This window comes from Manihot esculenta, chromosome 11, assembly GCF_001659605.2.
Source record: "Manihot esculenta cultivar AM560-2 chromosome 11, M.esculenta_v8, whole genome shotgun sequence".
Lineage (NCBI taxonomy): Eukaryota > Viridiplantae > Streptophyta > Magnoliopsida > Malpighiales > Euphorbiaceae > Manihot > Manihot esculenta.
The window spans coordinates 8,201,701-8,225,389 of NC_035171.2; the positions used below are offsets into that span (position 1 = coordinate 8,201,701).

At 31.2% G+C, this 23,689-nt stretch overlaps 4 protein-coding genes and 1 pseudogene across 4 annotated transcripts; 4 read left to right on the forward strand and 1 right to left on the reverse strand.

The window, feature by feature from the left end:
• Positions 1 to 1,018: 1,018 nt before the first annotated feature.
• Positions 1,019 to 3,376, forward strand: LOC122725069 (receptor-like protein 13). Its single transcript, XM_043961565.1, has 3 exons — positions 1,019 to 1,140; positions 3,027 to 3,170; positions 3,255 to 3,376. Exons 1-3 carry the CDS (start codon positions 1,116 to 1,118, stop codon positions 3,338 to 3,340), a joined length of 255 nt encoding a protein of 84 aa, XP_043817500.1. The 5' UTR covers positions 1,019 to 1,115; the 3' UTR covers positions 3,341 to 3,376.
• A 2,224-nt stretch (positions 3,377 to 5,600) lies between these two features.
• LOC122725005 (receptor-like protein 9b) lies at positions 5,601 to 8,167 on the forward strand. The gene is made up of 2 exons (XM_043961410.1): positions 5,601 to 7,097; positions 8,111 to 8,167. Exons 1-2 carry the CDS (start codon positions 5,601 to 5,603, stop codon positions 8,165 to 8,167), a joined length of 1,554 nt encoding a protein of 517 aa, XP_043817345.1.
• On the reverse strand, positions 8,031 to 9,783 carry LOC122725006 (glycerol kinase-like). The gene is made up of 3 exons (XM_043961411.1): positions 9,630 to 9,783; positions 9,063 to 9,562; positions 8,031 to 8,419 (listed from the first exon to the last, which is right to left on the reverse strand). Exons 1-3 carry the CDS (start codon positions 9,781 to 9,783, stop codon positions 8,174 to 8,176), a joined length of 900 nt encoding a protein of 299 aa, XP_043817346.1. The 3' UTR covers positions 8,031 to 8,173.
• A 2,976-nt stretch (positions 9,784 to 12,759) lies between these two features.
• Positions 12,760 to 14,858, forward strand: LOC122725007 (annotated as a pseudogene).
• Positions 14,859 to 21,815: 6,957 nt separating this feature from the next.
• On the forward strand, positions 21,816 to 23,187 carry LOC122725008 (golgin subfamily A member 6-like protein 7). Its single transcript, XM_043961412.1, has 2 exons — positions 21,816 to 21,827; positions 21,901 to 23,187. Exons 1-2 carry the CDS (start codon positions 21,816 to 21,818, stop codon positions 23,185 to 23,187), a joined length of 1,299 nt encoding a protein of 432 aa, XP_043817347.1.
• Positions 23,188 to 23,689: the final 502 nt, after the last annotated feature.

Genomic DNA, 23,689 nt, shown 5'->3' on the forward strand with positions numbered 1-23,689 from the left:
TTAAATTTATATTTCAAAGTTTTTTCTTACTATCATTGGTTGCTTTTATATCACTTAAGACTTTAACTCTTGGCTACAATAGTATGAAAGATTTTTTCTTATACAAGGTATGTTTGATCTTTAAAATCCAATTAAACTCACTCAACCATACTCTCTGTTTTCAAGTTTTTTCAGCTATTTATCCCGAATTTATGGATTGATAAAAAAGTCCAACATTTGTATTTTAATTCAATTCTTTTAATTTAATTAATCTGATATGGTATAATTTTAATTAATCTGTAAATTTTTAAATTTGATAATCTATGTGGTAATTTGATAATTTAAATGGCATGCCATGTAAATTATTATTATTAATTTTTAATTGGCCAATTGACCGAAAAAAGTCATTTGTATTAAAAATAATATATGTCAAAATAATATTATATATATGTATAATATTTATTATAATTGAATATATATAATTAAGAGATATAAGAATATATAAAGTAGATAATTATAATTTGCTATGTGAGTTTTAAAAATTTTAAATATATTTTCAATGTTTTATCAAGTAACCTTGGAATTGTATGATATAATAATGATTTTATTTTTTAAATTAAAATTAAATAATGAAAAATAAATTATTTTTTTAAAACATTTTAAAAAATATAAATTATTTTCATAAACAAACGAAGTTTTATTTTAATAATTATTTATTTATTTTAAATTTTAATATTTTTTATTTATTTGCACAAAATAAATAATGCAAAATAGAGCTATTTTTTTATTTAAAGTATGAAAATTTAAGACACATCATTCAATTCATCTCATTTTATATATACCGTATTATATTAAGATATATTTAATAAATAAATTATATATATAAATATTTTAATAGAATTATTCTTATAAATTTAATGTGTAACTCATATAAAAAATTAATAAAAATATTATATTGATTACACTCTAGGCATAATTTTTACAATTTAATTATATAAAAGTGATTAATTAATTAATTGTGACTTAAAATTTAATTAGAGGAGTTGGATTTAAGTAGTAACAGTTTCAATAATAGCATCTTATCATCATTGGCTGCTCTTCCATCACTCAACACTTTGATTCTCAATTTCAATGACATGGAAGGTTCATTTCCTAATCAAGGTATATTTGATTATTGAAATTATTTTATTCACACTTAAGTTTAATATATCACCTAATTAATGACTATTATTAGTTCCTTTTGTTTAAAGTGAAACAAATTAATTATTAAAATTCATCATAATATTACTATCTCATATTTTATTTTATTTTATTTATTAAAATCATGAGAAATTTCAAAAACTATTAACTCCTTTAGTTTAAAGTAAAACAAATTAGCCATTAAGGTTTGATTTTATTAATAAATGATAATTTCATCTTATTCTCAATTTTTTAAAATTATTCTTAAAATTTTATTTAATAAAATAAAACCGCTTTTATATTTAAATAAATGAAGTTTTTTACATATATTAAGGAAAATAGTTTTTTATATTAACTTTTCAAATTATCATCATCTTAAAAATATTAAATATTAAAATTTATTTTGAATTTTTTTAAAAATAACATAAAATTAAATAGAACTATAATAATCAATTTATATGTTATTATAATAAAAAAAATAAATAATAATTTTAAACGATTAAAAAAATAGATAAAAATTATAGAACGAATAGAGTATATATTATATTTATATTTAAAATATATACATATAATATGTCTAAATATAATAAATATAATTTTAATTACTGTTCTAATTTTTAAGAATTTTTTTTGGAAATGCTTATGTTGTATATTATAAATACTCCATTCTTCTTATAATTTTTATCAATTTTTTTTAACTATCTCAAAATTATTTTTTTTAGACTATAGTAATATATAAATTAATTATTATAATTTTATTTAATTTTATCTTATTTTCAATAAATCTCTCAAAATATCTCTTAATATTTAATAAAATTTAATGTATTTAAAATGGATATAATTAAAAAGTTAATAAAAAAATTATATTTTTTTAATATGTGTGAAAAAATAAATTAAAAAAATTACAAAACAGAGTATATTTTTTTCTCATTTACAATTCATATACCTATTGAATATATATGAGTCTGTAAAAATAAAATACATTTTAAATAGGAATGTTAAAATTTTCATTATTTATTGTAAAAATCTTCATCAAATTAATTAATACATTAGTTAATTTGATTTTTTTACTTGTTTTGTACACTTTGATAAATTTTTTATTTTTATTTAATTTTTAAGAAAATAAGCAGTAATCTATTGTTTATAATGCGGAGCATACTATTTTTTTTAGATTAGAATTAAATAATAAAAAATAAATTATTATGTAAAAAATATTTTTTAAAAAATACAAATTATTTTCTAGAAACTCTAATTTGATAATTTTTTTACTCCTACAATTTTTGCCTATTTTTGTTTTCACACTTATTAAAAAAAAATTAAGATGAGTTATTCAATTCACCTCATTTTACCTATTTCTTTATTATATTAAGACATTTAATGAATAAATTATATATATAAATATTTTAATAGAGTTATTCTTACAAATTTAATGCATAACTCATATTGAAAAATAATAAAAATATTATATTTATTATACTCTACACATAATATATATTATATTTTTAAATTAAATAAAAAAATTAATTAAAATGCCATTTTATTGATAAAATAAAATTTGAGAGATAATGAAAATTATTTTTTATCATTTAAATTACAATTAATAATAAATTTGAATAAAGTGATCATCATATTAACTTTAATCATAATTTTATAAAATATTTTTTTAATCGAAAAAGTTTCAATAAAATTAAATATCACCTAAAATAATATAAGAAGTTACTATATATAATATTTATTAGGATTGAATATATAAATAAGATATATATATATGTATGATAATCAAAACTATTAGATTAAATTGTAATTTTGATAAAGAAAATTGACTTTTTTTTTTCATTACCCTTACTTGAATGCGGAATATTTTACAGGTTTTGAAAGATTAGAGAAGTTAGACATTAGTTGGAATAGATTCAATAAAAGCATATTATCATCATTGGGAGCTCTTACATCACTCAACACTTTAATTCTTAATCACATGTATGATACAATGAATGGTTCATTCCCTATCCAAGGTATGTTTGATTAATTTTGAATTTATTTTTCTTACATTCATTATATTACAACATTCTGTTTCATTCTATCATAATACTCTGCAGAATTAAAGAATTTGAAGAATTTAACATTATTGGATATAAGTGGTAACAGTTTCAATGGCACCCTATCATTTAAAGGTAAATTTTAAATCTCTTATCTTTGTATTTATAAATTGATTTCTTTTTAAAAAAAAAATAAATGAATTTCTCAAATGTTTTTATATATGATTTTACAAAACTATGTATAAACTAATATTATATATATGTATAATATTTATTATAATTGAATATATATAATTAAGAAATATAAGTATCCTATCATTTAAAGGTAAACTTTAAATCCCTTATCTTTATATTTATAAATTGATTTTTTTTAAAAAAAAATTCCTCAAATGTTTTTATATATGATTTTACAAAACTATGTATAAACTAAAACATTTCTCTTCATTATTATGTATATATTATGTATATACATAAATTCATATTTTGCATTAATATAATATAATTGAAATCAAATTTTAAGATAAATAAAATGTAAATCATAATTTTATTAAAATATTTTTGAATGAAATAAGCGTTTACCTACAAAATAATTAAAATTTATGTTAAAAAGAAAAGTAATTTTTTTATATATAATTGAAAAATATAATCTTCAATGACATTTTTTTTTAACATCGTTCATCATCGCTATTAAAATTTCCAATTCATATAAATATATAAAGCAAATTAAATTAAAAATATTAAAATCGATGAATATTTATTATTTGTTATGTGAATTAAAAAAATATACATAATTAAAAATTACATAAAATTTTAAATATATTTTCAAAGTTTTTTCTTAATTTAAAATAATAGTAGTTCTTTGACTCTTGGATTTATTGCTTTACATAGTTAATTAAACCCACTGAACCTTGCCCTTTATATATATAAAAATATAAAAAAAAATACTTTTTGCTATTTTTTTGGATTCAACTATAAGTGAATTTATATAAAATTTTATATATTTATATTATAAATTCATGTGAAATTAAATTTATATTTTTTGCTATTTGTTTAAAATTAAGTATCGTTTTAAAGTAATGTGTAGTTTGAACTTTTAGCTATTAGAATACCAAAAATTCCAAACTTTTTAATTTATTTTTATAATTAGGATTAAAGTAAAGGATTTTTCATAAAATTTAAATATAAATATTCATAAATTTTTTAATAATATTTTTATTATTGCTTTATTCATTTATTAACGGTGTAAGATACCATATTTATTTTAATATTAAATTTATTTGTCACCGTACGATTTAATATCCAATTTTTTTAATAGAGATTTAATGATGTTGGTTTATTTTTATTGTTTTACCTATTTCTTAAAATTTAAGTTCTTAAATAGCAATTATAAAAAGTTTAAAAATCTAAAAATAATACTTTAAGTTTATCAAATTTAAATAACTTTTCACAATTTTTTTATGTTCAAAATGTTATATAATTTATACGAGCAATGAATTAAATCAGGCTAGTGCTGCAATAAAAATTAATACTGCAATTTAAAATTTAAAATTTAAAATTTAAACAAAATCTTGTTATTAATGTTTAATAACGTAGGGTTAATAACATAAACCTTTTCTTATTTGGATTAATTTTAGTTTATATTACATTAAATGTTACTATTTATTTTTAATTTATTACAAAAACCAATATGTATATGAATGATTTTATTTAAAGCTATTAATTTTATTATTATAAATTAGTTGATCTAATTTCTTTGGTTATATAGAGTTTTCGACTTTCAAAAGGTTAGAGACTTTGAATTTAGAGGGCAACGCTTTCACGGGAAGTATTCCGGAAGGTATGTGAGCTCCCCCTTCTCTGAAAGCATTATATTTATATAGTAATAAACTCAGCGACACTTTACTAAAGCAAAGTAACCAAATTCTAATTTTGTGATAATTATTTGCAGAGAGAAGATGTTAATGTTAGTAATCCTTTTATTTGTTATAATATAGGTTTGTGTGGTTTAAATGATCTTCAACATTTAGATCTCAGCTATAATGAATTTGGAGGCACTCTTCCTCAATGCCTTGGCAATTTGACATCTCTCACATTCCTAGATCTGTCTGAGAACCACTTAACAGGGCGTCTTCCTTCATTTTGGCCACCTAACCTCCAATATGTTGATCTTAGCCATAATCATCTCGAAGACGTATTCTCTTTCAATTATTCCAGCCTTGAGGTGATTGGATTAAGTGGCAACAAAATTACGTTTGAGAATGGTTGGATTCCATCATTTCAATTAAGAGCTCTTATAATGCAAGATTGTGGTCTCGGAAGTATTCCTGAGTTTCTCACAACAATTTAAAAGGAAGATTTCCTTATTGGTTACTTCAAAACAATGGAGGACTTGAGATCCTAAATCTCATGAATAATTCTTTCACTGGCCAGCTTGAAATTGGGGCAAAGATGCTTCCGAACACGACATATCTTAATTTAGCCAGAAATCATTTTGAAGGTGATCTTCTCTTTTCTGCTGGCGATGACTGTAAATTGATCGCTTTAGATTTGTCTCATAACAACTTTTCAGGGGAAGTTCCAGAGAGACTGCTTTCAAATTGCATTTCCTTGGGCTATTTGAGGTTATCTCATAATAATTTTCATGGTCAGATAGCATTGTTTAACTTGACTCGAATTGATGATTTGGATTTGAATGACAACCAATTTCAAGGAATCCTATCAAGTTTATTCACCAATTTTAGTCATCAAAGCTATGGCCCAAAGGTGTTACATTTGAGCAACAATCGATTGCACGGTGAGATTCCACACTGGATCGGTAACTTCACGGGATTGGGATATCTCAACTTGCGCGATAATCTTTTTCAAGGTCAGATTCCATGCCAACTTCTTTCAACAAGAATAGAGTATCTAGACCTTTCTTATAATTCTTTTTCTGGATTGTTACCTTCTTGCTTCAATGGAAGTTCTTTGCAACAAATAAATTTGCAAGGTAATAGATTCAGTGGTTCAATACCTGAAGCTTTGCTTAATATCTCAACACTGAACTTATTAGACTTAAGCGACAACGAGTTGTCGGGCACCATTCTTAATAAATCTGATGAGAATTTAAGTGGTTTACTAGTTCTTTTATTACGAGGAAATCATTTCAATGGCTTCATTCCAAATTGGTTGTGTCATCTGAATGATGTCAACTTATTGGATCTTTCAAGGAACTCTTTTTCTGGGTCTATACCCCATTGCTTATATAATCTCTCATTTGCAAGGGAAGGAGAAGGAAATCTCTATAATCTCACATTCAGCGACACAGTTTTTAAATGGGAGATAGAATATGGGGGTAGAAGCGAAACTTACTTTGATAACAGAGTTTATTTTGATGCCGAGGTTGATGAAGAAAGTGAGTTTGTTACAAAATATAGAGCCCACACATATAAGAATAAGGCCCTTAATTTAATGTCTGGATTAGATTTGTCAGATAATAATCTTACGGGTGAAATTCCAGATGAATTTGGAGTGCTATTTCAAATTCATGCATTAAATTTATCACACAATCAATTGACAGGATCTATCCCGAGATCTTTTTCAAATTTATCCCAAATAGAAAGTTTGGATCTCTCTTACAACATTTTAAGCGGACAAATTCCAGTAGAATTGATCGATCTAAACTTTCTGGAGGTATTTAGCGTGGCCCATAACAATTTATCAGGTAGAATTCCAGACATGAAAGGACAGTTCAGTACATTTGAGAGTAAAAGTTATGAAGGAAACCTATTTCTTTGCGGAACTCAAGTGGGAAGAAAATGCCATGATGATAATGATGAACCATCTCCATCACAAATGGAGTCACCAAAGTCACCACAAGAAGCAAGTGGAAATTGGTACGAAATTGATCGCGAGATTTTTCTTGTAAGTTTTTCAGTAACTTTTATAATATTTTTTTTGTCTGTCATCACCATTCTATATGTCAATTCTTATTGGCAACAGAGATTGATCTATCATACTAGACAATATTTATTTTCATGTTATTACTTTTTGTATGATAATTTAGTGAAGTGATTTGTCTTCGTATCATTAATTAATGTAATCAGCTCCTAGATCATCTGGAGCTAATAGTGCTTAGACTAGTAATGTAAATTTACAATTGTTGTGTTTATAACAATTTTGAGTATTAATCACCAAATTAATTTTAAATCGGATATGCAAATTGCTTGATTGTGATTTTATTTATATTAAAATCTTTAATTATGAATAGTCTAATTAAAAGAATAATGAACAAGCTAGGACATCTAGACTTAAGCTAGAACTTGCTTATTACTCTCTCACTCAATTTCATAGACCTTTCTTACAACTATTTGACAGGATTAATATAAACTTGCCTAAAACGACAAAATACATGGGGTTTGTACCAAAAGTTGTACTCAACTCTTCAATACTAACAACATTAGACATCAGAGTTCCTTTGTACTATTGAAAAGTAAAAATTGAGGATTCACTAGGTTAGTGTGCTCCCTCAGTAAAACTCTTCAATGAGCAAATGCTTGACAGGTTTTAGTAGTAATTATTTCCTAAGGTTAGGTCAGTGATCTATTTCACTTTCTTACTAAACTAAACAAATTGTTGTCTTTCATAATTAAGAAATTAAAATATCCTTTGTTCACCTTCTGAATCAAGGATTCAGAACAGAAAATCTCCCATCATCAGAAAGCCAAAAAGGCAGATAGCTGGCTGAAAAAAATCTTCGGTGGCCAAGCATTAAACAGAACAGAAAGTTTCAATCTAATTTAGTAAATAATGCATCAGTTTGGAGAAGTGCAGAATATCAGCAGGTAAAACAACTGGCTAATCAAATTTATTATTTCAAAATCCACATCAATATTAACATAGGAATTAACAATTTATCTATTAAGGATTTATCTTAGTCATTTAAATGGAAAGATAAGGGGAAAGAAAAGGGGCATACAGCAGCACCACCATGAAGTTTTTCATATTGAAAGATCAGCCAAGCTAAAAGTCCTTTCCACGGCTTTGAACCAAGAATCCGCCCTCTTCTTCCTTAGCTCTTCATCTATTAAGGGGCGGAAAATGTTATCCGTCTTAGCCTTTTCTCCAGAAGCAAATATCTCCTCCTCTTTCCAAATCCCCACAGCCAAACCAGCAGCATAGGCCGCTCCAAGAGCTGTTGTCTCTATATCAGCAGGTCTCACAACTGGAGATCCCAACAAGTCCGCCTACAAACCATTATGAATGCAAACAACTAAGACTGCGCTCCAGAAAAAAGGCAAGAAATTTAGATAAATATAATACATAATTATTGTGAAATCTTTTCATAAAGAAAATTTTATTAAAAATCTAGGAAAAACTTATAGCATGTCACAGACCACTAAGACCCAAACTTAGAACAAACTTAGCCCCAACATGCTAAGTGAAAAAATCTGGAAAACCTCAATGCAATAAACAAACAACGCTAACAAATTAAACCAGCAGCACTAGTTACTCCAGGAAACCAATACACATCACAAAGATGCAACAAAACCTCCTAAAAACCAGCTATAAAAAAGATACCAAAGATTACTCAAAATAATGAAAACAAACCAAAACCAAAACAACAAAACCCAGGCATTCATAAAGAGCAGCAAGGAACCAAGTGAAGCCTCCACAAAACAGCAGCCGAGAAGCTACGAAGCAGATACAGAAAAGCAGAGAAAAACAGACCATCAACATGGAGCTGAAATGCAATTCAACTTAGTAGATACCAACCAAACCATGTTATCATTCTTTAAAAGAACTCCTTTTCTAGGCATAGCCACAAGTTATTCACATTACTGATATTATAGTTTAAAAAAATTATTAAAGAATGCACAAAAGTCAAACCTGCAATTGCATCAGAAGGTTGTTAACAGTTGCACCACCATCCACTCTAAGCAAAAACTCCCCCTTTGCATTCCTGTTTTCACCCTTTTCCCCTGCATCTTTGTGCATTGAGTCCAATACATCTTTAACTTGAAAACACATGCTTTCAAGTACTGCACGAGCAATATGAGACTTATTTGTAAATCTTGTGATCCCAATGCAAACCCCACGAGCATCATCACGCCACCATGGAGCAAACAGTCCATTAAAAGCGGGCACAAAATATACCCCACCAGTTGAGTCAACCTGCTTTGCAAGTTCCTCAATCTCACTTGCACTACTAATTATTCCAAGACTATCTCTAAGCCATTGAACTGCAGCTCCAGCAATAGCAATTGAACCCTCTAAAGCATAATTAGTGGGTGCTTTTGGGCCAAGCTTAAAAGCCAAAGTGGTTAGAAGCCCATGCTTTGAGTGAATTACATTTTCACCAGTGTTGAGGAGTATGAAAGCACCAGTTCCTTTTTTTCATTTTACTTGAGTTGCTTCCCTCTGTCCGTCGATGCCTCTCTCTCACACTTCACTGACTGTCGGCAGTCCAGTCAGCACCGGCGGCGTCTCCTTTCTCTCCCCACCGGCGGCGTCTCCTTTCGCTTCCCCTCCTCCTCCCTCTCCAGTGGGCGACATCTCCCACTTCCCAGTCAACGCCTCTCTCCCCCACTTCACTGACGACTGCCGGCATCCCAGTCGGCACCAGCGACGTCTCCTTTCTCTCCCCAGTCGACGATAAATCTTCTCTCTCCCGGTCAGTGATATCTCCTCTCTCTCTCGGTCAGTGATATCTCCTCTCTCTCTCCAGTGTGGCGATATCTCCTCTCTCTCTCCAGTGTGGCCATATCTCCCACTTTGGATACTGTTAAAAAATCTGATTATTTGCTATTTGGTTACTCTAACACTGTTGATTTTTAGAATTTATGGACTATTAATCTGATTATTTGTATACTGTTAAAAAATTTGATTATTTGCTATTTGGTTACTCTAACACTGTTGATTTTTAGAATTTATGGACTATTATTTTGATTGATGAACTATTAATCTGATTTATGGACTAAAAAACCTTCCAAAAGAGAGGTTTATGTATTTCCAGAACAAGGGGAAATTGAGGCTCCGTGTTTCCATAAAATATTGGGAGAGAGAATCTGTAATATTGAGTAGAAGAGATTAAATTGACAACTGCCTCTGAAAATTGCCTTTATAATAAATTATATCTTGGGTTAACTGTTGGATGGTAGAGTTAATGTAACTTGGATGCAAGTGTTAACTCTTATAATTACAGAACCATGTAGATAGTAATACTAAAAATAAGCATAATCTTATCTAATAGGATAAACTCGAGACTAAAAAATTCCTGTAAATTCTATCAAGTAAGGTCTGACACCTCAATCAGAGGATAAGTAAGCTGTTGAAGGTAAACCACAACAAGATTAGCTATATCACCTGCTATTTGATTAGATTCCATCTAAACATAGCAAAATACCACTTGCCGGTTAAGCTTTTGGCACTAAAATAATACCTACATATAATCAATAGTTCATTATAAATATTTCATTTTTAGTTGCATGACATGTGATAATCAAGAGTCCATGATTTTGATATAGAATACAATCTGCTTATGATGTTTTAAAGGTTTTTTTATGTAGTATACAATTTTATTTTTATTTTATTTAATAAAATTCTATATAATTTAATTTAAATGAATTCTATTATTTAATATGACACGACTTATAAAATTTTATTCAATTTATATTTTATATCATTTCATAATTGAAATTTATTTATTTTCATTTTTTAAACTACTCTTAATGCACCAAAAAAAAATAATTTTCTACTCTATTAAAAAATTTTAATTAATTTATAGGAATTAACAAATATATATATCCACTAATAACATAATATAAAATAAATTTACATGTACTAAATTTTTATATAACAAAACAAATAGTGGCATTACTAAAAGCATATTAAACTTAGATATCATAAAATTAAAAAGAATTAAAATATTTTACATAGTTTTTTAAGAAAAATTATTGTTTAATCCTTATAATATGGAGAAACTTACTAGTTGGTCATTTAATTTTGAAAAATATATTAAAATATTTCTTAAGTTTCTAAAAGTCTACTAATTAGTCCTTATATTAATTTTAAATATTGTAAAAAAATCTAAAATGTCCATAATACGGAGGGATTGATTAGTAGATTTTTTAAAAATACGAGAGATCAATTTCCATAATACGGAGGGATTGATTAGTAGACATTTTAGGATTGGGAGCGAAATTTCAATTCCGATTCCATTTCAGATTTGTCAAGATATTCGAAAATATTGTCTTTCATAGTTGTATTTTCAACACGGTTTTAATTGGTTTTATTTAAACTTAAATTTTACTGAAAATATCTAATTCCGATTGAAGAAATTGTTTAAGCTTTTTGTAGACCTTATAGCCATGGAACCCTATCTGGCCGGATGTATTTTCTCTTTGAAAATGGAAATTCTGCATAATCCTTTGTCTAAATGCCCATCTCTTATTGAATTGTATAGAAATTGTTTTTGGAAGTTGTGTTTGGCAAGTGATATATGAATTTCACATGCCAATCCTTAATTTTAATATGGAACTATATTTAAAAAAAAAAAAAAAAACATTCAGCCATCAATTTCACAAACATTATAAAGATAAAAATAAAAATAATATTTTTCAACTATACTCTCTATTCATTTTTTTTTTTTACGTTAAATTAAAATCACATAAAAGTTAAAATCTCTTAATTTTAAGCAATATAATATGTATTAGAAAATTATTAAATATATATTATTATATTATGAAAATTATGACTAGTGTATATTCACTTTTTATTTTTTTAATTTTTTCTCAATTTCATATGGTGCAGAATTAAGTAATCTGAAAAATTTGAAAACGCTGGATGTGAGTTATAATCAATTCAACAGCTCCCTCTCAGCGGCATGTAACTTCACTTTCATATCCTATCTCCTATGTTATTTTTATTATTGAATACCAACAAACCAATTGATATATTTTTATTAATATATATAAAAACAATATTTTTTTAATTAAATCATTTTTTATAGATTTCATTTGATATTAATTTACCCTTTTATTACTTACAAAATTAAATATTATTCTTTTACTTATATTACTTATAAAACTTGAGATTTATTAGAATAATTATGTTTAAAATAAATTAATTAAATAATTTTAATGAATTAAAAATATAATATAATTGTAACTATATATTATTTAGTGCTATTATTTTGTACATTTTTTAAAAAATAAGATAATACTAAAAATTATAGAGTTTTATGATCACATTATTAATTTTTTAAATCAAACTTTATGTATATGGTTTAAAAAGTGAGTTCGTTATTAATATATATATATATATATATATATATATATATATATATATATATATATATATAGCATGCACTCACAAATAGATATATAAAAGAATATCTATAAAAAAAAATACTTATTTATATTCAACTAGGTGAGCTAATAATAGCATAATTAAATATAATATAATAACATTTTCAATGATATCATATACAAAATAATAGTTAAATATATTTTGGGCACTAATTAAATTTATTAATTAAATTCTAAATTTTTCTTCAAAAAAATTTTTCATTTGATCAATATTTTCTATCTTAGGATTATGTGTACTGAAAAGTCTCGTTGAGTTGCATCTCCAAGGAAATCGACTTTCTGGCCCTCTTCCAGAATGTATTGGCAACTTGACCAACCTCCAATTTCTTGATCTGTCATTCAATCAGTTGAGTGGCAACATTCAATCTATTGTTTCTGAACTCACCTCCCTCAAGTATTTGCTTCTTTCTGGCAATGAGTTTGAAGGCTCATTCTCATTTAGCGCTTTGGCTAACCACTCAAAACTTGAAGCATTTGTACTCTCTCCTGGAAATAGCAGGCTAGAAGTGGAAACAGAAAATCCAACATGGTTTCCTGCATTTCAACTCAAGTACATTCGATTATCAAATTGCAACTTAAACGTGAGAACTAGAGTTACCAGCATGACATACGCTTTATTGATCTTTCTCATAATAAGTTGGTTGGAACATTCCCCACCTGGATCTTACAAAATAATTCCAATTTAGGAGTTATAAATTTGGGGAACAACTCATTCACAGGAGCTTTTCAACTGCCCAATATCAAGCATGGTCTAGTTGAGTTAGATATTTCGAGCAATAATCTCACTGGTATGCTGACTAAGGAGTTTGGCTTGGTCCTCCCAAGACTAGAATATATAAACATGTCGAGGAATAATTTCGGTGGTAATGTTTCTTCTTCAATCAGTGAGACGCCAGCACTATCTGTTTTGGATTTATCCCATAATAATTTCTCGGGAGAATTGCCAAGAAGTCTGTTCGCAAATTGTAACATGTATTGTACACTGATTCTATCAAACAACAATTTTCAAGGGAACGTTTTTCCTCAGGGTATGAACTTGAGAAGCATGACGGTGTTAGATATGAAAAACAACAACTTCAGTGCGATGGTAGGTGTAGACTTGGTGAATAGCTCCAGCCTCTCTTTTTTTGACATATCCAATAACAAGGTATTCGGTCCAATTCCCAGACAACTATGTAATCTGACCGATCTTGTCTTTTTAGATCTCTAAAAAAATAGGTTATATGGGTCTATGCCTTCCTGCTTCAATTCTTCATATTTGCACTTTCTGTTTTTACAAAAGAACAATCTAAGTGGACCCATACCCCATGAGTTTCTCAAAAGTCCTAATTTAGTGGCTCTTGATCTGAGGGATAACAATTTTTCTGGAAATATTCCATCTTGGATCGGTCAGTTCTCTGAATTGCAAGTTCTTTCATTGGGAGGGAATGCATTACACGGCCGTATTCCTAATCAGTTGTGTGAATTGAGAAATACGAATATAATGGATCTTTCACGCAACTTACTTTTTGGTTCCGTACCTGCATGCTTTAGTAACATTTCTTTTGGCAATAATATATCATTTGAGATGATGGAAGTATTTGATATTTCGTATATTCTGGGTTTCTATTTGAGTAATCCCGATAAAATCGCTCCTAATCTCTATTTGCCATGGGTAGATTGAGATTCTTCAGAAATTGCGGAAGTGGAATTTGCAACGAAATATAGATACAACTCCTACAAGGGTGATATTATCAACTCAATGGCAGGAATAGATCTATCGTGCAATGAGTTAAGTGGCAGCATTCCTCAAGAAATTGGAGACCTGCATGAAATTCGATCATTGAATTTGTCTCACAATCATATAACAGGATCTATACCAGTCAGTTTTTCAAATCTAAGAAGCTTAGAGAGCTTAGATCTTGGCAACAATAATTTGAGTGGTGAAATCCCGAGTGAACTAGTTGTGCTGACCTTTTTGGAAACTTTCAATGTTTCATACAACAATTTATCAGGTAGGGTTCCTGATGGAGCGCAATTTGGAACTTTGGATGAAAACAATTACAGAGGTAATCCTGGTCTCTGTGGACAACGCTTTCATAAGAGCTGCAAAAGTGATGAAGCTCCACAAACACCGCCACCATCTGCTGATGTAGAAGAGGAAGATGAAGGGGGTATTGATATGGTGTGGTTCTATTGGAGTTTCAGTGGAGCCTATGTCACAATCCTATTGGTGTTGGCAGCAATCCTCCGCATCAACACGCATTGGCGCATGTTGTGGTTTTATTATGTTGATATTTGTATTTATTCAATTTCCATTTGGGTTTGTCGAAACTGATTTCAAGCAATAGTCTGACGAAAGACACATTGTAATAAAAAAAAAAAATATATATATATATATATATTTGGTTTTAATGTTGATGTTGCCCTTATTTTGCTTCTGGTAGAATTCTGGTTTCTAAGGATGTTGGTCTAGTGGAAATGGAAGAACCTTAGGGCAATATGGATACTGCTCTGTAGTGTTTAGGAAGGAAAAGAACTCTAGATTGATGCAATTTTAAAGGACTGGTTCTTGGGTTTACTTTGCTGCAAGAATGCTAGGGCCATGAGGTCAGAAGAATATGGAATGTAAGGGAAGATTCATTTGCTGTACCAGATATGTTATTTCAAGCCAAATATCTTATCTTTTAGCTGTATTTTTTTTTATTTATATTTAACTGTTTTTTTTTAATTAGGAATTGGGAGAATAGAAGAACTCTTAAATTTACTCATATGCACTTACTAGTCTCTGAGTGTTTTTATATTTAACCATTGAAGTTTGGTTCTTCTAATAAAATGATAATTTCATCTAAAAATTTATTATTAATTATAAATTAAATGACTAATATACTCCTATCTTGTTTTGTATTTATCAAAATTTATCCTTTAAATTTTATCTAATAATGGAATCATCATGTGAGTTTTATGTCTAAAATATAATATGTATTATTTTTTACTAATAATTCCTTATGTCTGTGTAACACTCTAAATTTCAAAGAATAACTTTGTTGAAATATTTATATCCTGTATTGTAAATATATTTTTTTTTCTGCATTTCTAATTTGTGAATATATTGAATATGTGTGAAATAAAATAGTTAAAATAATTTTGTTCCAAATTTTCATTATTTCTAATAAAAATCTTGATCGAATTAATACACTACTTAATTTGATAACTTTTTTTTATTTATTTTGTACGATTTTTTTTTTATTTGCATAATATGATGAAGGAAATAAATAATAATTTATTTTTTATAATGCAAAACACACTAATTTTTTTATATAAAATATGAAAATTTAAAATAAATTATTCAATTCAATAGTTTTACACATGTCTTATTACACTAACATACATATTTAATCTATAAATTATAAATATAAATATTTTAATAGAATTATTCTTACAAATTTAATGGGAGACTCTTCATGAAAAATAAGTTAGTAAATTATGCCATAGAACAGTTAGATTAAATTGTAATTTTGAGAAAATAAAAAGATAAAAATTGAGAAAATAAAAAGATAAAAATTGACTTTTTCTTTTTATTAGCCTTACATAGATGTAGTGTAGTTTTATAAGTTTTGAAAAATTGAAAAAGTTAGATATTAGGCTGAATAGATTCAATAAAAGCATCGTTAAGATCTCTTCCATCGCTTAAAACTTTAATTTTTAATAGCATGTTTGCTACAATGGAAGGTTGATTCCCTGTATGTGTTAATTCTTGAAATTAATTTTTTTACACTCTATCATGATCTTTAGGAGTGTTTATGGATTGGTTCAACCATAAAATCCAACCAATTCAAGCCAATAAACTTAATTAGATAGTTATATTAAAAAAAAATATATTTTCTTTTTTAATTTTTATAAAATTAAATTAGTCAAATTTTTTAAAATAATTAACATAATATGAAAAAATTATTTTAATTATTTTAATTTTTATGAAATTAAAATTAAAATTAAAATTTTTGTTTTAAAATTAAACATTTTTTAATTTAAAAATATATTATTTATAAAATTAATTAAATATTTTTTACTTTGTTATTATTTAAAATTTAATATCTAAATTCAATTATTTTATTTTTATTTAATTTTTTTCATTTAATTTTTTTATAATATTTTATAATTATACTTTTATTATATTAGCAAATTTACCGTTAAAACTTTAAAGATTTGTAATTGTATTTCAAAATTAATATACCATTAATTATTAAATTAATTTTAATAGTCGCAGTGTGAAACTGATTTAAATAGTTAATTATTAGTTAACTAATAAAAAATATATGCTTTAAATTAAATTTACAAAATCAAATAATACATGAATAAAAATGGTTTGAATTAAATTTAATTCAAATCAAACATTCAACGCCACTAATTCCATTTATTTTTTGTGGTATTTGTTTAGAATTAAGTAACTTGAAGAGTTTAGAATTCTTGGATGTTAGTATTAACAGTTTCAATAATCCCTATCATTTTAAGGTAAACCGTAAATTTGTTTGTGTGATTTGTTTTTTCATTTTGAAATTGATTATTTTTATAAAAAGTAAATGGTCTGTTAAATGTTTTTATGTATAATTTTACAAAATCAAGTAATTATTTTTAAGATTTAATTATATAGATTGTGTATATCATAAAAATTCCATATTTTATGTTAAATATGATATATCATTTAAATAAAATATTAAGATAAATAAAATATAACTCATAATTTTTATTAAATTGTTTATGAATAAAATAAGTCCCTATATATCTACAAAATTGAAAATAATGGAAAGACAATTATTAATAATATATAAAAAAAATTAAATAATATAATATTTATTAAAAAAATTTATGTACAGTTAAAGAGCTGGAGAATTTACCAAACTTTACGACAAAAATTTTATACCTCTAAATTTAAAAAATATATTATTATTTATTTAAGCTATTTAAAAGTAAAATTAAAATAAATTTTTTTTTTAATTGTGAACGGGAAGAATAGAATCTCAAACTTTTTAAATTTAATACACTTACTACCTTACTAAATTTATGAGTGCGAAATTAAAATAACATTAAAATCCTAATTAATAGATAGCGATAAATCTTTTATAACATTTTATCAGAATATATTTTTAAAGTAGGAAATATAGGATTAATTTCAATTTTAGAATTTCTATGTTTTATATGATTATTATCATTAGGTTATTAATTATTAATTATACAATTATGTAATAATTTAATTATTGGGAGTATACATTTTTATAGTCTATATACTACTTTATACTAAATGATGATCTGAGATCCAGATAATAGGGTTTTACAAGAGTTCTGTAAAACTGGAAAAAGCTTAAACCTAGAGGAGGGTATTTCTTCTTTTATATGTTTCCTTTTGTCGGGTAGCGACGTGCTAACAGAATGAGTATTACTGGACCACATGTCCCTGCTACTCTGATTTGGACGTACGAGGGGATCAAATCTCTGCTCCATGCGTAACGACCTCTGATTCTTTCAGTGCGTGTGTGTAAGTGGACCCACAAGGCAGATGGATGAATCCTCCTTCGGGTTCCGGGTTAGACCGGAGGACAGGAACAAAACTGGGCCCTGATGGGATCAACCCGAGATGCAGTGAAGGCAAGGCCGGACTGGGTGGGAAACTCGGATGAGGCCCGGTCATGGGGCTAAGCGGACTGGACCCAGTTCGTGTGAATGGCTTAGAGATCTCTAGATAATGGGCCATTCTCGTGGGCCTGGCCTCGGACAGGGGGTAGGAGAATCCAACGGTCATCAAATGCCCATTTACCTTCTCGGCAGTTATTGCCCCAACTGCCGAGGAGGTAAACACCCAGAACCATTATGACCGCGCCTGCTTGAATTCGGCTTGCCCTTTCGTCTTATGATCACTGGTAGCTTTAAATCTTCTCTGTCTTTTTTCTATTTTTAGTTTTCCTCTGCTCGTTGTGCACGCTGTTACCTTTACTTTCCTACTGTTATCTTCCCGATACGCTTCCTTTCTTTTCTGGTGAATAGCCTTTAAGGATTCTGATGCCGCTAGCTTAGAAAATAAAATAGCCCTGTTTCTCATTAGAATCTCGGCCTCTGAATATACATTACTAGCATCTCCTTCTCCTCCTTGGGCTCTTTATCGGAACGGCGAGATCTCTCTGTTCGATCTTTTTTCCTCTATTTCAGCCGGTCTTCCAAAAGATGTAAGTTTAGTTTTCTTTATCGTGGGGAAGTGGTATGGTTTGCCCTTCCCCTGCTCCACTCGGGCTTCCATGCCGAGCTCTCGGGGTTTCGAATCTTCAAGGCTGTATATCAGTGTCGGGTCAGTCTCAGCTGCTCTAATTGTTCGAACTTTCAGGTCTTCTCGGACTTTGAGATCAATCGAGGGCTTTGGGTCGACAGGAACGAAACTTGCCCCCCTCCTGGATGATGCCTTTCCACATATGTTTCAAGATTTTGGAAGTTTAACTTGTTCCATTGCTCTTCAGAATGTTTTGCTGGTTTTCCTGGATGTGCATGAGTGTATCGTGCATCACACTTGGGTGTAGGTTTGCAACATTCACTTGTTCCATTGCTCTTCAGAATGCCTATCTATGACGGAACAGTGAGGGATGTTTATGGGGATCGGCCTGTTCAGTTTCCCCATAATAACGAGACAGAGCTTTAGATGGCCTGCAAAGCTTATCTTCCGAACTATGAGGATTTGTCTGAATCGAAAGCTAGGATAGTGGGATATGCGACAGTGATGTAAATGTAGATGATAATGTATTTGGGCATGTAAATCCTTTTAGGATAGCCTTTTATCCCGTAGTGTTGTTATTTGTAACATGCTGTAATGTATTTTTCTTTTAATGAAAATGTATGTTTTTCGTTCATACTCGAGCTGTTCTTTTCTTATCATGAATGAAGTACTTAGATTGCTTGCTTCGTAACTTTCCCTGAAGAATCCAGTGTATCATCTTTTCCTTCTTATCTCTTAGCCGATCCGAATTTGATTTACCTTATCCGAGCTGGACTAATCGTACCCGTGGGCTTTGTTTTTGACTTGTGAGCCAAGCTTCTGACCTTCTCAGGCGATGGGCAGGTCTGATTTTTATCATGCTTCCATCTATTTACGACCTTAAGCTTTTCATTTACTTTTTCCGAGCTGGACTAATCGTATCCGCGAGCTCTGTCCTTAACCAGTGAGTCGAGCTCCCGACCTTTTTAATTGATGAGCAGGTCTGATCTTCATTACTGGGTAGGAGATCAGAATGGAGTCCGGTCTTAAAGTTTGGGCGAGTTGGGCTTGTTTCGTATAGATGGCATGTGGGCCTTTGGAGGATGGGCTATTGCCGTGAGCCCGACTCTTGACAGGGATAGGGAAGTCCAGCGACTATCGATTGCCTCTTTATCTTCTCGCCAGTCATTGTCCAGCTGACGAGGGGGTAAACTTCGAGAGCAATTAATGACTGCGCCGCTCCCAGACAAAACTGTTCAGAGCAATGCTTCGTCTCATTATTGCCTTTCACTTCGAATTCTCTCTGCCCTCTGAAGAAACTTATTCTCGTCTGCTCTCTGTTTTCCTTCGACTTCTTCTCCTTGTTGCGTTTCAGGTACGCTCTCTCACTCTTCCATGGAGGGTTATAAGCTTCCCGATGTGGCTAATCTCGAATCACACATTACTCCTTCTTCCATAACTAAGTATATTTCTCAGAGTTATTTAGACACTCCGCTTTACCTTATTCGAGCTCCTTTCCGAAATGAATGAATAGTTCTTCCAAATCCTTCCCCTCATGGTTTGGTAGATCCCCAAAGGGGACGTCGCATAATCTTCTTTCTTAAACAGAGGGATTTCGGTTTGACTTTCCCTTTCACCCCTTTCTTCATCGAGGTTTTTCGATACTTTGGAATAACCCCCCGAATGTTATCCCCAAACTCCATCTTGTTCATGGCTTGTTTTGAATCCATCTGCTTGAGTTGGGGTTTTACGCCCACGGTGTGTCTATTCGTCACTTTCTTCCGCCTCGTTAGGGCGACTTAGAATTTCTACTACTTTTCTCCCCGTAGTGGATTGTCTCTTTTCACGGGCTACAAGGATTCAATAAAGGGATGGGTAGAGAATTTTCTTGTGGTGGAGCTGAGAAAAGAGACTGACTTATCGTGGGGAGTGAGGCTAGAATGGGAAGATGTCCTCCCGGGCATCAACGACCTGCCCCAACTAAGCCTCACCGAGCAGGTGGGGTATCTTCGACTGACTTCTGTTGACAAGAAGTATGACGTCGAGAAGTGTATGTTCGTGTCTAATCTTAGGGATATCCGGGACACGGGTATAATGTCTTGTTTATCAACTCCGTTTTTTCTTCGCAAGTGGTATTAGAAGGTATGCTAACTTTTTCCTGTTTTGTGTTTTTCGGCAGCTTCTAACGTGAAAATGGATGAGATCAAGCCCCCGACAAACTTGGTCCTGTCCCGGGAGAGTATGCACGCCGCATTAGATGCCCTTATGGCTGGACGCCGCGTGTCTGAGGTTGCTGCAGAGGTGGCTCAGGTTGTTTCTGCCAAGAAGGTTAGCCGGCCTCTTGCTAAAGCTTCTTCTCGAGCTTCTAAGCCGAGCTCCCACGGTGCCAGATCCTCTAGGCCATCTGGTCGCGGTAGGTCAACCTCTGTTGTGAAACCTGTTCAGGAGTCTAAGTCTGATCAGGGTTCTACGGAAGATGTTCCGGCCACTTCTTTAGTTGTTGTGGAGCAGGCCGATGGGACTGAACAGGTGAAGTCAAATCTTACTCTTCCTCTTGAGGACGCGCCAGGGGGAAGGTTAGAGTCCCCGATTGTTGAAGGGAAGGGAATGGAGATCATCCTTGTGGAGGACAACGTCCCGGAGGCTCCTACTGGGGACGCCCCTGTGGAGATAGGGCCTGAGCCTGGAGACGTCCTAATGAAGGCCGGGGACAAGTGTCCAGCCCCTCCTGAAGCATCTGCCTCGGCTCCTGCTCGGAAGAAGCTCAGGGCTTTTAAGGAATCATCTCCAGCCCTTCCTCCTATCGGGAAGGAAAAAGATGTTCCCGCCGTACCTCTGATGTCTGCCCTTGATAACGATATTTTAAACGTGGAGGACATCACCCACCAATCTCCGGCAAGTGTAGTCATCGAAATTCTTAAAGAACGGATGTTTGGTGGGGTTACTGAGGCCTCAGATCAATGTCTACTCGTTCTCACTGGTCTTCTAGCCAGTTCTACTAAGGAGCAAGCATCGTTCTGATCTCGATCCCGAGAGGAACTTGGGGATACCATCAGGGAAATGCTTCTAATGGTAAGTCGTCTTTCTATTTCTTTTTTGAGTTCTCTTTATTTCTTTCTTCTGATGATTGTTCTTTTTGTGCTAGGTGATGGGTCTCTTCATGGAGATAGATGCTCGCGACCATTCTCTCCGAGAGTCTGTGAGTCGTCGGGTTGAGGAGGCACGCTTAGAAGAAAACTTATCTGCCACCGGCGACTCCAGAGGCAACCTCATAGCTGCTCGAGAGCACTCCCAATCTCTCCAACTCGAGCTGCATGCAACTTTGGAGGCTCTCAAGAGGGCTGACGCGAGAACAGCCGAGGCGCATAGTCACGCCAAATCCCTGGAAGCGGAGCTGTCTCACACCCGAAAGACTTTAAAAGAATCAGACGAGAGGGCGGCTGCTGCTGAGGTCCGCTGTGAAGGGGTTTTGAAGCAGCTGTCCTCTATGGTGGAGGCCCTTCGTGAGAGGGATGAGGCTATAAACCAGAAGGAAGAGGTCCAGCGCCAGTTCGAGGCCCTAAAGACTGAGTTAGAAGGGCTTCAAGTTCACCTGAATAAGGTGAATATTCAAAAAGAGAGGGCCTTGGCTCGGGTGGAAGTCCTTGAGCAGGAGCTGAGCACGAGTTCTGAGCACATCAGAGATCTGGCTTCATCGGCAGAGGAGTCTATACTTCGTAATCAACAACTTGGCCATGAAGTCAGGACTTTAGAACGTAAGTGTTCGGCCCTGCTTGAGGTGGCTAGGTATGTTGAAAGCAAGATCCAGCTGAAGTGCGAGAAGCGCCTGGGGGAGTATCAGGAGTCAGATGAGCTGAAGAGAAAGATTGAACAGGCCTGTGAAGCTCACCTCCAGGACTATAAGGATTCTTCTGAGCTGAAGGCGGTTATAGCTGAGGCCTGTGAGTCACGTCTAGCGGAATATAAAGCCTCCGCGGATATGAAGACTGCTATTTGGCAGAAAGCCTTCCGCATGTTTAGGACTGGCTACAATAGGGGTTTAAGAGAAGCCAGGCGTGCTCTTAATACTCCTCTGGCAGAACTTCGAGCTAAAGAAGTGGATTCTGATGGCGAGGAAGTGCTATATGGGGAAGATGACTTCCCCTTGCCAAGAGGAACCTCTCGCACTGCAGCTGGGTCTTCTGGGGAAGAATCCGAGCAACAGGGGGACAATATGGAGGACCTCGAAACTGAAAGTGATGACCTTGAGCCTGAAGAGGAAGACCTCGGCCCAGAGTTGGAGATTGTGCTTGTTACTGGCGTTGGGAGGTCTGAGTTGGAGGGTGCCAGATCTCTTTCGGATGTAAATGTAAATAGAGATACTGTAGGTGATAACGTTCTTAGAAATGTAAGTCCCTTAAGGACTGTTTTTCCTTCGTCCTCAGATAAATAAGTTGTACTATCTTCTTCTTCTTATGAAATTTTACTTGGATTACGTTTTGCTGTTTATTCATCCTTGGACTTACCTCTTTTTATTGTAACTGGAATATTTTAAACTGCATTAGAACTAAGATTCTGGTTTGTGGAATTATCTGTTTTGCTAAGATATTTTTATCCATGAGCTTTTTTCCGAGTTGAACTAGTCTTTATCTATGAGCTCTGTAACAGCCCAGAAACCGAACTGCTACCGGCGCTAGGATCCAGATCGGCTTAAGGCCGCCGGGACCCGTAGCAAGCCTACTGTGAACTCTGTGTACCTGTGAAAACTCATACATGATCATACATTTTCTGTAAAAATTTAAAACTTTCTCTTTTCCAAGGCTTAACCTGTGCACACTCTGTCTCTATACTGTAAAACCCCTGCTAGAGTTCCCCTGCTAGATTTCTCATCTCTGCTCTAAGTAGGTCATAAACTGTTAAGCCTGGTTTTCATTACATAAAATAAAATATTTACA